The 14,253-nt window shown below is 46.1% G+C and overlaps 1 protein-coding gene across 1 annotated transcript in view; it reads right to left on the reverse strand.

Annotated features, from left to right (window-relative positions):
* POLN (polymerase (DNA directed) nu) overlaps positions 1 to 14,253 on the reverse strand; it is a 296,309-nt gene that overhangs the window by 123,557 nt on the left and 158,499 nt on the right. Inside the window, exons 15-17 of the mRNA XM_006893654.1 lie at positions 11,671 to 11,728; positions 7,385 to 7,462; positions 6,445 to 6,559 (exon numbers count right to left, since the gene is read on the reverse strand). Coding sequence (XP_006893716.1) covers positions 6,445 to 6,559; positions 7,385 to 7,462; positions 11,671 to 11,728 — 251 coding nt within the window. The remainder of the gene's footprint in view (positions 1 to 6,444; positions 6,560 to 7,384; positions 7,463 to 11,670; positions 11,729 to 14,253) is intronic.

Here is a 14,253-nt window from a genome sequence, read left to right on the forward strand (position 1 = left end):
GCTTCCTGGTCTGAGTACAGGTTTTGCATGAGCACAATCAAATGTTCTGGGATTCCCATTTTCCTCAAGATTAGCTACAAATTTGTTGTGATCCACACAGTCAAATACCTTTGCATAGTCAGTGAAACACAGATAGAAAGAAATTCCTCTGGTATTCTCTGCTTTCAGTCAAGATCCATCTGACATTGGTGATAATATCTCTGGTACCACTACCGCTTCTAAACCCAGCTTGTATTTCTGGTAGTTCTCTGCTGATGTATTGTTCTGGTCATTTTTCAATAATCTTCAGCAGGATTTTGCTTGCGTGTGATATTAGTGACATCGTTTGAGAATTTCCACATTCTGTTGGGGCACATTTTTTTAGAATGGGAATAAATCTAGATCTCTTCTAGTCAGTTGGCTTGGTAGTTGTCCTCCAGATTGGCACAGCCTTGTGAGCATGTCTAGGGAAGCGTCTGTTTATTGAAATATGTCAATTGACATTCCATCAATTCCTGGGGCAGCCTGCACTTCCTCCTTCATCACCATTGCCTCTTGGTCATATGTTGTTTCTTGGAATTCTTGTCAGAAGAGACTCTAAATATTGCTCTAGAGTGCTGAGAAGCCAAAGAAAAGGGAAGAAATCAAGAAGTTAAAGAGCTGAATAGAAGATTTTAAAGGGCATCTCCAGAAGACAAAGCAAAGTATTATAATGAAATGTGCAAGGAGCTGGAGTCAGAAAATCAAAAGGGCTAAACTTGGTCACCATTTCTTAGAAGGAACTAAAGAACAAATTTAAGCCTTGAGTTGCAATACCTAATGACGCTATGGGCAGAATATTGAATGATCCCGGCAACATTAAAAGAAGATGGAAGGAGTACACAGAATCACTGTATCCTTGGCACTAGCAGTAAGAAAATAAAAAGACGAATTGCACTGGGAAAATCTGCTGTCAAGGACTTTTCCAGAGTGTTAAAGAGCAAACATGTCAGTCTAAATATTGAGGTGCACCTGATCCAGGCCCTGGTCTTCTCATTTGTTTGCTATTCATCAGAGAGCTGGACAATGCCCAAGGATGACAGAAGAATTAATGCTTTTGAATTGTGGTGCTGGAGAAGAGTGGTAAACACATCATGGACTGGAACAAACAGATCTGTTCTGGAGAGGGTGAATCCAGGTTGCTTCTTGGGGCAAGGATTTTGAAATTGTGTCTCACCATGGGCATGCTGTCAGCAGAGAGTAGTCCTCTGAGAAGGACATCATACTCGGAAGGGTGGAGGGCCAGTGCATGACAGGAAGACCCTGAATGAAATGGATTGTGACATGGTAACTGTGACAATGGGCTCAGGTGTGGTGCAGGTTGGCTCAGGATAGAGTGAGGTTCAGAGCTGTTTTCACAGGGTTGCTAACAGTCACAGGTGACTTGATGACACATCACTTCCCCCATTCCCCACCCCACCCCCCATCACCACCTTTAGATGAGAAATACTTGCTTTTCTCCCCATCGTCTTGGCAGCATTTACTCATCTCCTTCATAAAGGTGACATGTAAAGCTCCATACAATCATGGTGTCTGGCTCAAAGTCTAGGATTCTCTGACTATCTCTACCTTGTGTGAGTCTTAATCTGGAGACAAATGAACACGAAGCAAGCCTATCTGCCACCCTGTACGTGGCACACAGTAGTGGGACAGAGGCAGGGTGCCTACAGTAAACGTTCCCACAGCAATAACTGGTCCTCAGAAATTCTGAATTGGGTTGAAGGGTTTCTTCTCCAGCGGTGGGCAGCGATCCTCCAATCAGCCTGGATCTACGTCCAGGGTGCAGTTTCCTAGTCGGCTGTTCTCCAGGGCTCCACTTTCTCTGAGTTCCTTTTCCATAATCTCTCCTGGCGACATGAAAGAGGACACTGGAGGATTTGCTTTCCTTGAGGGATGAGCGATTTCCCAGGTTGTCTCTTGCCTATAAAAGCCTTGGGGTTCAGGGGTTGCTTTACGCCTCAATCACGGTCTCCTTTAGCTCACACTGATGGTTCTTTGGGAGGTAGAACCATCTCAGAAACATAACCAGCTTCTTACTTCTCTGACTTCAGTCAGCTCTATGTACAACAGACCCTCATGCGCGTGCGCACACACGTACGTGCACACACACGTACAGAGCTCATGCTGAGATGAGTCCTTCTCCCTGGACTTGGCCGCAGGCACCCTGAGTTGACCAGCAGCAATCTGTGGGGAGGTCACACTTCGGTTTTTGCCCAGGGCTGTGATGTCTGACTGACCGTGTAGGTGTTAACAGCACCTCAGGCATGAAGGCCAAGCCTTCAGTTGTCCATGCAGTGCTGTAACTGGTTTTGTTCCTCAAAAGCCTAACCTCTTTCTCCTACCCAGTGGAGTTGAGAATCATTTATGTTTTCAAATGTGAAGGCCTCCAAACGCGCTGCTTTTCTCTGTTGCTTCTCACTCCTATTTATATCCTTGCCAATTGTTTTCCGAGTTTCTCTCTATTGTAGTGGCCTGTCACACAAAGACAACAGCAGCTAACTGTTGTAATAGTCCGAGGCCTGTGCCGTTAGGCCCTGCTGAGTCAGTGATGACTCAGCCCCCTGCACACAGGAACAGCGCTCCCCGGGGCCTGTGCCAGCCTCCCAGCCGCCCTGGGAACCCACTGCTGCAGTCCATCCAGCCTGCTCAGGGTCTTCTCTCGTCACTTACCCTCTACCAGGCACGGAGTCTTTCTCCAGGGACCAGCTGCTGCTGACCCACCAATGCCGAAAGTCACAAGCTCATTACGATTTGACGTGCCCTTCCAGTCATCACAGATAACGATGTTACCAAACCTTATGCCGCTCCAGCATCCGACACCCCTCTCCTCCCTGCTGCCAGCCGGCCCTGAAGCCAGTGCCCTGTTTCTGACAGCAGCCTCTTACCTTGGTAGCAAGTCCTGTGGAGGCCGTGACAAAGCAGGCCACGCGGCCGTAATAAATCACGTCAGGAGCCTTACAAAAGCTGCACTTTCTTTCTCATCCTCGCTACCTTTCTGCTGCAGTCCAGCTGCCCCTTTCCAGTGCAGGGTGATGGAGCCGCTCTATAACCACTCTGCGAGTTCTTGTAATCAAAGGAAGATGAGGGCAAGGAGTCATGCCTGGTTTCTGAATGTTCAAAGGTTTAGCTTAGAGATGACACAAGCCACTTGTACTCACATTTCACTAGTCAAATTCAACCGCAGGACCAAGACTGCCATCGGTGGGCATGGGAGCACCATCCCCCGCGGAGGAAGCGGCTGAGCTCAGTCCTGCATACTGGACTTGGTTTACCAAGTTTACACCATCTCAGGGGGAGGACGGAAAGGAAAATGCCAACAGCACCGGAGAAGAAGGATGCCTTTGAAATGCTTCTCAGTACCAGACTGAAAACGTTAACTTGAGCACACACGTAGGAAGGCATTTTCCTGTCTGTATTGTGTAACACGTTCTGGCGGCCTCAGTGAGGGAGATGCTCAGTGGCCGGTGTGTGACCCGGCGCTGCGGTGGCCGCATGTGGCTGAGGATGTGGTGCGCTCAGAGCCAGGCCTGCTGCTGACGGGACTCCCGCACTGGTCCAGTGCTCTGGCCTGAGGCTGGACCTGCCAAACCCAGGGTTTACACATGAGCTGTAACACTGTCCCCAAGTCTCCATTTTTAAAACATTCCCTGAAGATAATCTTAAGTGTTAGAATGCTGATGGACAGGTGGGAGTGGAGCCCAGCAGACATCCTGCATTCGCAAGGAGCAGGCTCTTTCCTTTCTCGAAGGCTGTGTTTGTTATGAGCCTTTGAGTCTAAGGTTAGAGCCCCAAAGCCTGAAGCTGGCTTCAGACTCCCCAGGACACGATGTCAAGGAGATTGTCATTCTTTGAAGATGTTGCCAAATATTTTCCAATATATTATCAAATTGCCTTTTTGCTTTTAGCGCTTCAAACAATAAGGCATTTACAGGAGGCAAGCATTGTTAAGAGCATATCTGATCTTGCTCCTTTTTCAACATGAGCTATTCTAGTTCTCTGTAACAAAATCATTTCCACGGCAACTAATTATAGTGTAATCACAAGTGCTGAATTACTACCACTGGTGGGAAATGAGAAGCAACCATCATGCAAATATTGAATGCTTCTTATTTGTGAAGTTCTCCCAAGAACTGCGAGCTAATAAAATGAGGGAGAAACACACAATATCTAGTGTAGACAACCAGTGTTCAAGCTGGCTTTGTGAGAGAGCAGCTTAGCATGAATCTGAAGAGAATTTTTTTTCTGCAGATGATGCAACCTTGCTTCCTGAAGCATTAACTGAGGAAAGTCAAAGACAGCAGGCTTCAGGACACATTACATCTCAGCATCAGACAGGCACAAATCTTCACGTCGAACCAAGAAGCAACGTCATGAAGAAAACACTGAAGTGGACAAGAATTTCATTTTACTTGGATCCACAATCAACACCCATGGAAGTAGCAGTCAAGAAGTCTGCCAATCAACCGCAGTGGGAAAATCTGCTGTAAATAACCTCTCTGAAGTGCCACGAGCAAGGATGTCACTTTAAGCACTAAGGTGGGCCTGATCCAAGCTATGGTATTTTTAATCACCTCATCTATGTGTGAAAGCTAGATAAGGAATAAGGAACATGGAAGAAGAAATTATGTCTTTGGATTATGGTGTGGTAAAAATATGGAATATATGAGACAAAACAAAAATCTGTCCTAGAAGAAGTATAATCAGAATGTTCTTTAGAAGCAAGGATGGAGAGACTTCACCATACACACATTGGGAATGCTATCAGAGGGGCTAACTGTGCACAGGGTGACTGTCTCCAGTCATTTGTTGCTGTTGGTGCTATGACTCCCAGGGATCCTATTAACAAGAAGCTGGCACCCTGCCCTGTGCTGTACCAACCTCACCGTCTCACTTGAGGCTACTGTTCTAGTCACAGTGTCACTTCATATTAGTGAGGATCTTCCTCTTTCTCTGACTCTTCCCCCTTTGCCACAATAGTGACTTTTCCCAAACGCGGGTCTCTTGACAACAGGCCCAAAGCATGTGAGACAAGGTTTTACCATCCTTATACATGACATCTCACCATCAAGAAAACAAAAATCTCCACCATGGGACCAACAGGCAACAGGGAGTGAGACGGAGAAAAGGTTGACATTGCCAATGCCTTAATTTTACTTGGATCCATGGTCAACACCGATGGCAGAAGCCAAGAAATGAAGATGTGTGCTGCATTGGGCAAGTCTTCTGTCAAGGACGTCTGTAAAGCGCTGAGGAGCGAGGGTGTCAGTTGAAAGACTAAGGTGTGCCTGATTCAAACTGTGGTATTTTCAATTTTTTTTATGCATCTGGAATTTGGATAATGATTAAGGGAAGACCGAGGAACGCATGCTTTTGAGTTGTGGTGTTGCAGAAGAGTACTGAATACCCATGGACTGTCAAAAGAACAAACAAGTCTGCCTCTGGGGGAAGTGCAACCAGGGTTCTTAAAGGCAAGGACAGCAAATCTCACATATTTTAAGTGAAAGAAGTCAAACATAAAACCCCACATATTATATCATTTCATTTCTCTAGAACATCTAAAAACACCCCCAAATATATATCTCTCCGGAAAACATGTTCACATAGAAACCTGTACACAAATATTCATAGCAGTGCAACTCATAAGACCTCACAAGAGAAAAGAACCTAAATGCCCATCAAATGATGAGCCGATCAAACAATAGATATCCTCAAGATGAAACGCTACTCTGCCATGACACCGATCCACACAGCAGCACGGAGGAGTTTTGAATCGTGCTCCTGAGCAGGTGAAACAAAATTCCCTTTGGAAAGAGTAAGCATGAGCAAGCGCGGGGAGGAACGGAGCCTGGCAGCTAGTCGGCAAGTGAGGGCTTCCCTGGGGAAGCACGGGGCCTCAGAGAGGCTCAGAGAGGCTCAGAGAGCTTCAGGCCACGGTGCCAGGAGGGAAAGGAGCAGGTCAGTCAGGGGATGCTGAGAACGCAGGAGTGGAAAAGGAAAAGAGGGACGTGGCTGAGGGGCCGCCCTGCAGTCGTGCTGGTTGTGCACTGCGTCAGACGGAGGCATCATTCCTGTCTGTGCCTGTGTGGCCATGGCCGCTTCCTGGGGGCAGGAAGTTCTCACTCCCAGAACCCTGGACGCTGCTCACCAATGTGCAGGGACACATGACTTGCACTTTTTATTTCTCTTATACGCCTATGACACTGGCGAGCGGCTGGCCTCTTTTTTTAAGTTGTGAAAACGATCCGTTCTTTGATAATTGTGAAACCCTTGGCGCCCCAGTTATCGACTCTTCTTTTCAAAATGATTAACTGCTACAGAAAAATGTAATTTCTTTCTTATGAAAGTAGCCTTGGAATAACTTCAGGCTTTTAAAAGCATGTCAGCATCACTGCAGATCTGATAACATTATGAGCTCATATATCTTACCACTGCGAAGTCAGGATAGAAAATACATCATCGCTCTCCGATTCCTGGAACAACTTCAGAAGTTCTGGATCCTCAGATAAGTGTGCGAGAATGCGCAATTCAATCTGCGAAAAGTCTGTACACAGAGTCCGGTGTTAATGCAGATCCCTACTGCTGCCCGACACTGCTGCAACCCCTCTTCCTGAAACCCACACACCACCATTCTCCCCTCCTTGCTGGACTAGCAGGGAACACATCCCAGCGCCCATCTGTCCCAGCACCAGCCAGTCCTTATCTACCAGCCCCAGAGACCTCTCTCCTCTCCTGGGTGGCTGGCTGTACCGTCATCCCTCCCATGAGTATCTTATAAAGGGCCTACTACGCTCCATGCTCAGGAGGTTCTGGAGACAGAAACATCAGAAAACCGGTTCTCACGGAGGCGAGGGAGAATGGTGCTGGGGATATTAAAGTGGTCAAGGGCGTGGAAAAGCAGAGGGAGGTAAGGAGCTTCAGGGGTGACTGTGTGTGCTGATGATGTAAACACAGGTAACCAGGAGAGACAGTGGTCGGAGAACAGGCAGGTAGGTGGGGAGGGAGGGAGCTGGGACGGGTGTGAAGTGTTCCCAGACACAGGCCTCGCCTAGAAATGCTGGTGTGTCAGAGGGACATCCACGTGGCTGAAGCCAGAGATGGCGATGGGGACAAGGACAGAGAAGAGAAAGGAGGTCAGGCCGAGTGGGGCTGTGTGGGACATGCAGAGCCAGGCGAGGACTGGGAGGGGCCTCCCCACCTGTAGGCATTTAGTATCCACAAGAAACGTTTGCTTTCTGCAAGTCTGTACCGGGTTTCAGATTTGTCAGAAAGAATAAGCTGGGGAAGTGACTAGGAGCGACCTAATCACCTAATCGTCCCACTATACAGAACACGCAAGGTGAGCTGTCAACGCACGCGGCTCTCCTACCTGCTGCCAGGAAGGTGTGGCCTTTAGACGAGACAAACATGGTCCTGGGGCAGATGGTGAGGGTCCCCTCGTGGGCTCCTGAATCATCTGAGGAGCAGCATTTACACTGTGAATTTGGGCAGCTATAAGCTAACAGATTCTCCTCATATAAATATTTTTTTAAGTTGTTACAAAGTAAAGCAACTAAATTTCTGAATAGTTTAGTTCACGTCATTTTAAATACCATATTACTACGCTGGTGGCTTGGTGGTAAGGAGTTGTGCTGCCAACTTAAAGGTACATGGTTCAAATCCAGCTGCTCTGAAATTTACCACCTCTGAACACCTACTCGAGGGTCAGCTATGGGTCGGTTCTAACTCGATGATATGTAATACTGAAAATCAGTGAGATGATTAGGATTTCTTGTCTAGAATTTCTTAATGGAGAAAATGCAGGCATGGAGAACTGGGGCATTCCCCAAGTGACCCGTGAGATGCTGGGACCTCCATGACAAGAAGCCTGGGTTTGGGGTCAGCACTGGTCCTGGAGTTTGACACTACCACACTGGACTCTGGAAACGGCTTCTAAACGCTAATGCCTTTTCTAAAATTCACTAAATGGGACTTTAAAGAGAAAACATTAAATTATTAGTATGTTTGGTTCAGGGTCAATGTTGGTTTACTTTGAAAGTGATAAGGTATCTATCTTTTTTGTCTATAAATAAATAAACAAACACACACCCATTTCACACGTTTTGTTCTGTGTTTAACCAGGACCCTGGACAGAGATCAGAAACACCATTAGCACCACTGCCTCTTTAAAGTGTATTCAGGGCAAACGGTCCTCCCTGGCTTCTAGAAAAGAAACTAAAGAGGGTTTTTTTCCTAAAAACAATTTGAAGGGGGTGAGTGAATGTGTGTGTGTATAAAACTGGAGGCTAAAAAAATAATGTGAATTTCCAGTGAAATTGTGTTCTGTATGAATAATACATTTCTTAAAGAAATACAAGCTTTTGATGGCAATTTCTCCCTCTTTTCCATGTAGTCCTTTTTAAAAAAGCCCCATTTTATTGTGATTGGTCGAGGGTTTACAGAGCAAATGGGTTTTCCATTTGTTTTGTGACACTGCAGCCCCCCCACCCCAGCCAGGCCACTGCACTCTCCCCCCAGGTCCTCCTCCTTCTGACATTTATTCCTGGGCAAATTCGATCCAGGGCTGACTACTCGCCCGGAGCATCTGTCCTGCTGTCAGTGGTCACTGACAGGTCTGTCTGAACACAGATGACCGAATACTTCCAGCGCTACTCCCATTTGCTCAGTCATTTCAACTGATGTTCCACTGATTACTAGAATTTCAGTTTTCCAAAAGTTTTCAGTTCTGCTGGACCTCTCAGTATCCTTCTACTTCCTGAAGTGGCTGAGTAGTGGCTGCTTCTTTTGGATGGAATGACTGTTCAGTCCTTCCATCTTTTTGTAACGTTTCCTGCATTATCCACTATTTTGCTCATAGAATCATCATAAGTCAGGCTTGACCTTTCCCCTCTGTTGTCTCAGGCTGGGAAGTGCTAGGTGGGCTCCTGTCTTTGCACGTTTCTCTGGACGCCTTTGCTGCCTTCTCCAGCCACTCCCTGAGCCCACCTGGTCAGCTCCCTCACTTCAGCATCTTTTCCTTTCCTTGCTGTTCTGATCTGCGCCCCCCCACCCCCCCCCCTCCGCCCCAGGTAGTTTTTTGTTCTTTCTTTCCCGTCTTCTTAGTGATCTTTTGTTTTCTTCCTATTTGATGCCCTTGATGTCATTCTACAACCTGTCTGCATTTCAGGTATATAGCGTCCAATACCTCAGACACATTTTTGAGCTTAGATTCAGGTGTGATAAACTCAGGGTTGGATTCCGATTCTCATGGACGTGGCTTCATTTCCTTCAGCCAAGGAGAACACCATGAGCACCTTGTCTGTGACACTGATTGCAGTGCTCTCCACAGCCTCCCCGTCTTAGTATTTCCACTGCTCCCCCTTTTCTCCTCCTCCTCCTCCTCGCCTTCTGACATTGGCGTTCACTCCTTGGCAAATGCGGCTGATCTGAGGCTGATGAGCACTTGGTGGTGTTTGCTCCACAGTTCTTCTCGGGCCTTGCTCTGCATGGTGACACTGAACGTCTCCACCACCTCTTGCCACAGTGCAGTTAATTTAATCCCTGAATTACCAGAATACCAATCAGAACGTTTCTCCAAACAACCGCATTACCGGATGTGCTCATTTGTCCACACTAAATAGACAGCTACCTGGCTAAATGGCTGGAAGGGACCCACACTTACACCCATTCTTAAAAAAGGGGAATCAACAGAGTGTGGAAGTGACAGAACAGTATCTTACTCTATCATGCAAGTAAACTCTTGCTGAAACAATATACAGACAAGGAACTGCTAGATAGTTCAGCCAGATTCAGGAGAGGATGTGGAAGGAAGAAGATCACTGCTCCTATCAAATGGCTGAAAACACATCATGATGAGGTAAACACCCAGAAAGATGTTTACCTTGGTTCTGCTCACTATAAAAACACATTCAACTGTGTGGATCATAAGAAATCATGGGCAACATGACAAAGAAGAGGAATTTCAGAACAAAACCTCTACAAAGACCAAGAAGCAGCCAAAGAAATACCGCATGTTTTAAAACCAGAAAACAGAGAACAAGTTTAAAACCATAAAAGATGTATGTCAGGGTTGTATCTTTTCACCTATCTAGTCAATGTGAATTCTGAGCAGACAATCTGAGGAGATGGACTTTGTAAAAAAGAACAACATTAGGACTGGAGGGAGACTCATTAACAACCTGCAACATGGACTCGACACACTGTGTTTAGTGGAAAAAGGAAGAACTCTTGAAGCACTTATTGAAAAAGCTCAAAGACTATACAGTCTGCATTGCATGTTACTATCAAGAAAACAAAAATCTCCACTACTGAATCACTTTGCAACTTCACCAGAAATGAAGAAAAGATTGAAATTGTCAAAGATTTCTTTTTATTTGGATCCCTAATCAAGAAAGTTATGCTACCAAGCCAAAGGTAGATGATTTAATCTGTGGCACTCAAGCCTGGTTTTAATTGTTCTTGGTCAAACGCTCTTTTAAGTGGTAGAGCACAGGTCTGTCCATTTGCTGTACAGAGGTAACTCATGGTTTCCTGATGCTAAACACTGTGATACTGATGTGTCAAATGTGATAATGGTTACCCAGGTTGGACAGTGTTTGGTGGAGCTCCCCGATTAAAACAAGCTGGAAGCAAGAGTGACATCCACTTCTAAAATGGTTTGCCTCCAGAAACTCTATGAATGTGGAGAAATGATGAAAGTTTTACAGGCGTTCAGGTCTTTCGTTCATAGGGTGGATATGACTCGTCTATGACTCAACGGCACTTAACAATAACATAACAACAATCAACAATCCTGAGAGCAATAGTCAAATCATCAAAAGACAATCTGTGGAGGAAAGATTGCTGGGAAAGTCCTTTTTAAAGTGTTAACGAGCAAAGATGTCACTTTGAGGGTTAACAAATGGATGTGAAAGTTGGACAATGAATAATGAAGACCAAAGGAGAATCGGCATGTTTGAATTGTGATACTGGTGAAGAATGCTGAATATAACATGTTTTATTAGAAGGACAAGCAAACATATCCGGAAGGATGTACTGAAGAACGCTCTTTGGAGGCGAGGAGGCCACACTTCACCGCATTTACTTAGAGCATGTTACTCATGGGTCTGGGGCTAGTACCTGGAGATCCTGCTTGGTAGAGGTAACTGACAGGAGGAAGCCCATCAAAGAGACGGGCGACACAGGGACTATAGCAAGGGCCTGGGGCGGGGTGGAGATGGTGAGGACGACACACAACAGGGCCAGGCTCGGGTCTGCTGTCCACATGGTCACTATGAGCCACATTCCACATACTGGTACCTCACAAGATTACTGTGACTGTGGCTACTGCAGACCTGGGCATGTAATAATGTTCACTCTTGTTCCTTTAAAACTTGCACTTCTCTCAGGACCTTCCTTTGCCTTGATCATGGTAGGAGTGGAGCAACGTTCTTTGTATAATTATCATCTATTTTAACTTGGAAATGGCTGGAAGGGAGGTACCATAGCACTTAAGCTGTGTTTTTCTTTCAAGTATATTTAAATTCTGGTCGTGCATACACAGAGGCAAAATCCACAGAAGTGAAGCCGTTACTTAGTACTGAAAACAAGTACAAACACTTCTGGGTTTTAGGACAAACATTATCTAAAAATGTCAGCAAATTAGAAATACGTTACCTTTACAATTTCTAGGTTTAGTAATTTGGATTGGATGCTTGGAGATGCCCTGGATATTCTGTTAAGAAGAAGAGAAGAGCTTTGAGTTGATATACCAGTCTTAAATCAACTGTACTGTATCAGGACATTTAAAATGTGCCACATTTTATTAAACATGAACTAAATAAGTAATGTCAATGCATTAAGCAGAAGCCTATTAATAATGAACATAACTGTATAATCAGTGAGTCTGAGAACAATTCTCTTACTGCAGCCTGTCTATCCATTATGGTAATTACATATAAACCGGACTCATCACTATGGCGTTGGAGCTGATGGGGAGCGTGTGGTCCAGTGGGTCTGAGGCTGTAAATGGACAGCAGAAGATTGCTCATCTTGGTCCTGGGAGCTGTGGGTGGATCTGAGGGAGTGGCCTTTCGCCTGGCACTGTACCTCCCTGTGGACTCCACTACCAGGGCTCCTTAGTTAGATATCATTTGCTGTATCATCAGGTCGAAACGGACTCCTAGCTGACCTTCTAGAGGTTTTCAGAGGTATGAGAGGAGACAGGAACTAGTTCTGTGAGATTGAAGAAGATGAGTAAACATTTAGGGATGTGCTTGGAGAAAGTGAGGAAGATTCAAAACACGGCAGAAGATGTGACACCAGCTTTCACTATGGGTTTCACCTCAACATCGAGAAAACAAAAATCGTCACCACTGGACCAACAGGCAACACCATGATCCATGGGACAGACTGAAGATGTCAACAATTCCACTGTCCTTTGGTCCACAGTCAGCACACATGGAGGCAGCAGTCAGTTCTAGAGAAGTATCGCACTGGAGAATTCCGCTGTGAAGGAGCCCTCCAAAATTCTAGAGAGCAAAGATGTCAGCTTAAAGACTCAGGTGTGACTGACCCAGGGCAAGGTATTTTCATTGCTTCATACGCGACTGACAGACCATGAACAAAGATGGCAGAAGAACTGCTGCCTTTGAACTGTGGTGTCGGAGTAGAGGACTGGCGATTATATGGCTGTCAGAAGAACAAAAGCTTCCTCTATCTTAGAGGGAGTGCAACCGAGGTGCCTCTTAGAAGCAAGGATGAGCATGTTGTTAGGAAAGGCCAGTCCTTGAAAAAGGACATCATGATGGGAGAGGCAGAGGGTGAAGGAAAGAGGAGAAGACATTCAGCAGGGTGGCCAGACACAGTGACTGTAGCCATGGTTTCAAGCAGATGTGCTGTGGAAGTGTAATAATGTCACAGATTGAATTGTGCCCTCAAAAAATACATGTCCCCTTATGTGGGTCTGGGACATCAGTGGCGTGGCAGTTATGTAATGGTCATCATCCCCTTGGTGTGGTCAGCCAATCAGCTGCAAATGCACAAGGGTGGGCTGCATCACCTTCTAACTCACAGGACGTAAAAGGAGAAAGGGGTGAGCGAGATAAGGGCTCTCCCATCATCAACAAGAACCAGGAGCAGAGCACACTCTTCAGACCCGGGGTCCCTGCACGGAGACCTCATCAGTAAAGGGAAGACTGACGCCAAGGCCGATGAACTTGACCAGGAGCAGAAGCTAAATGAGACAAAGAGCGCCCTCCAGAGATTACACAGAGAACGCCTGGCCTGCGAGTCAAGACCATCAATTAGGACTTCTCTGCCAGACTCAATGAAGAGGAAAGCAGCATCCAGAATGGAGAAGCACTCGTCCACTGCCCCGCGTTACGCAGATGAGACAACCTTGCTTGCTGAAACTGAGGTGGGTCTGAAGTGCTTGCTGCTGTAGTCCTCAACGTCAATTCAAACTCAACATCAAGAAGACAAAGATTCCCACCACTGGGCCAACTGGCAGCACCACGATCGATGGAGAAGAGACCGACGCTGTTAAAAATTACACCCTGCTCAGCTCCACAATCAACGTTCTTGGCTCCAACACTTAGGTAATCAGAAGACAAATTTCACTGTGAAAATCTGCTGTCAGGAGCTCTCCAGAGTACAACACTATCAGTCTAGAGGCTCAAGTGTGCCTGATCCAGGCCACGGTCTTCACAACTACTTGCTATGCATCAGAGAGCTGGACAGTGACTAAGGGTTACAGAAGAAGAATTAATGCCTTTGAGTTGTGGTGCTGGAGAAGAGTGCTGGACATACCATGGCTTGCCACGAAAATAAACATTAAACATGTTTGTCTCAGAAAGGGTGAAACCAAGTTTCTCTGGGGAGGCTAGGATTCTGAAGCTCTGTTCCATGTAGTTTGGGCACGTAGCCAGAAGGGACCAGTCCTTGGATAAGGACATCGTGCTTGGAAAGGTAGAGGGGGACAGCATAGGAGAGGAAGACCCCAGATGAGATGGATTGATACAGTAACTGGGGTAATGAGGTAGGTGTTTTGGAGTCAGTGAGACTGGCTCAGAACACGGCAGGGTTCAGAGCTGTTGTACACAGGGACACTGAGAGTTACAGGCAACTTGACAGCAAATAACAACAACAACAACGACATACATTATCTATCCATTCTCCTGCTGCAGACTTCATTATGGACTACACCTCAACATCAAGAAGACGAAAAGCCTTTCCACTAAGATGATAAACAACATCATG

Source organism: Elephantulus edwardii, unplaced genomic scaffold (genome assembly GCF_000299155.1).
Source record: "Elephantulus edwardii isolate Elephantulus edwardi_28Jun2011 unplaced genomic scaffold, EleEdw1.0 scaffold00129, whole genome shotgun sequence".
NCBI lineage: Eukaryota > Metazoa > Chordata > Mammalia > Macroscelidea > Macroscelididae > Elephantulus > Elephantulus edwardii.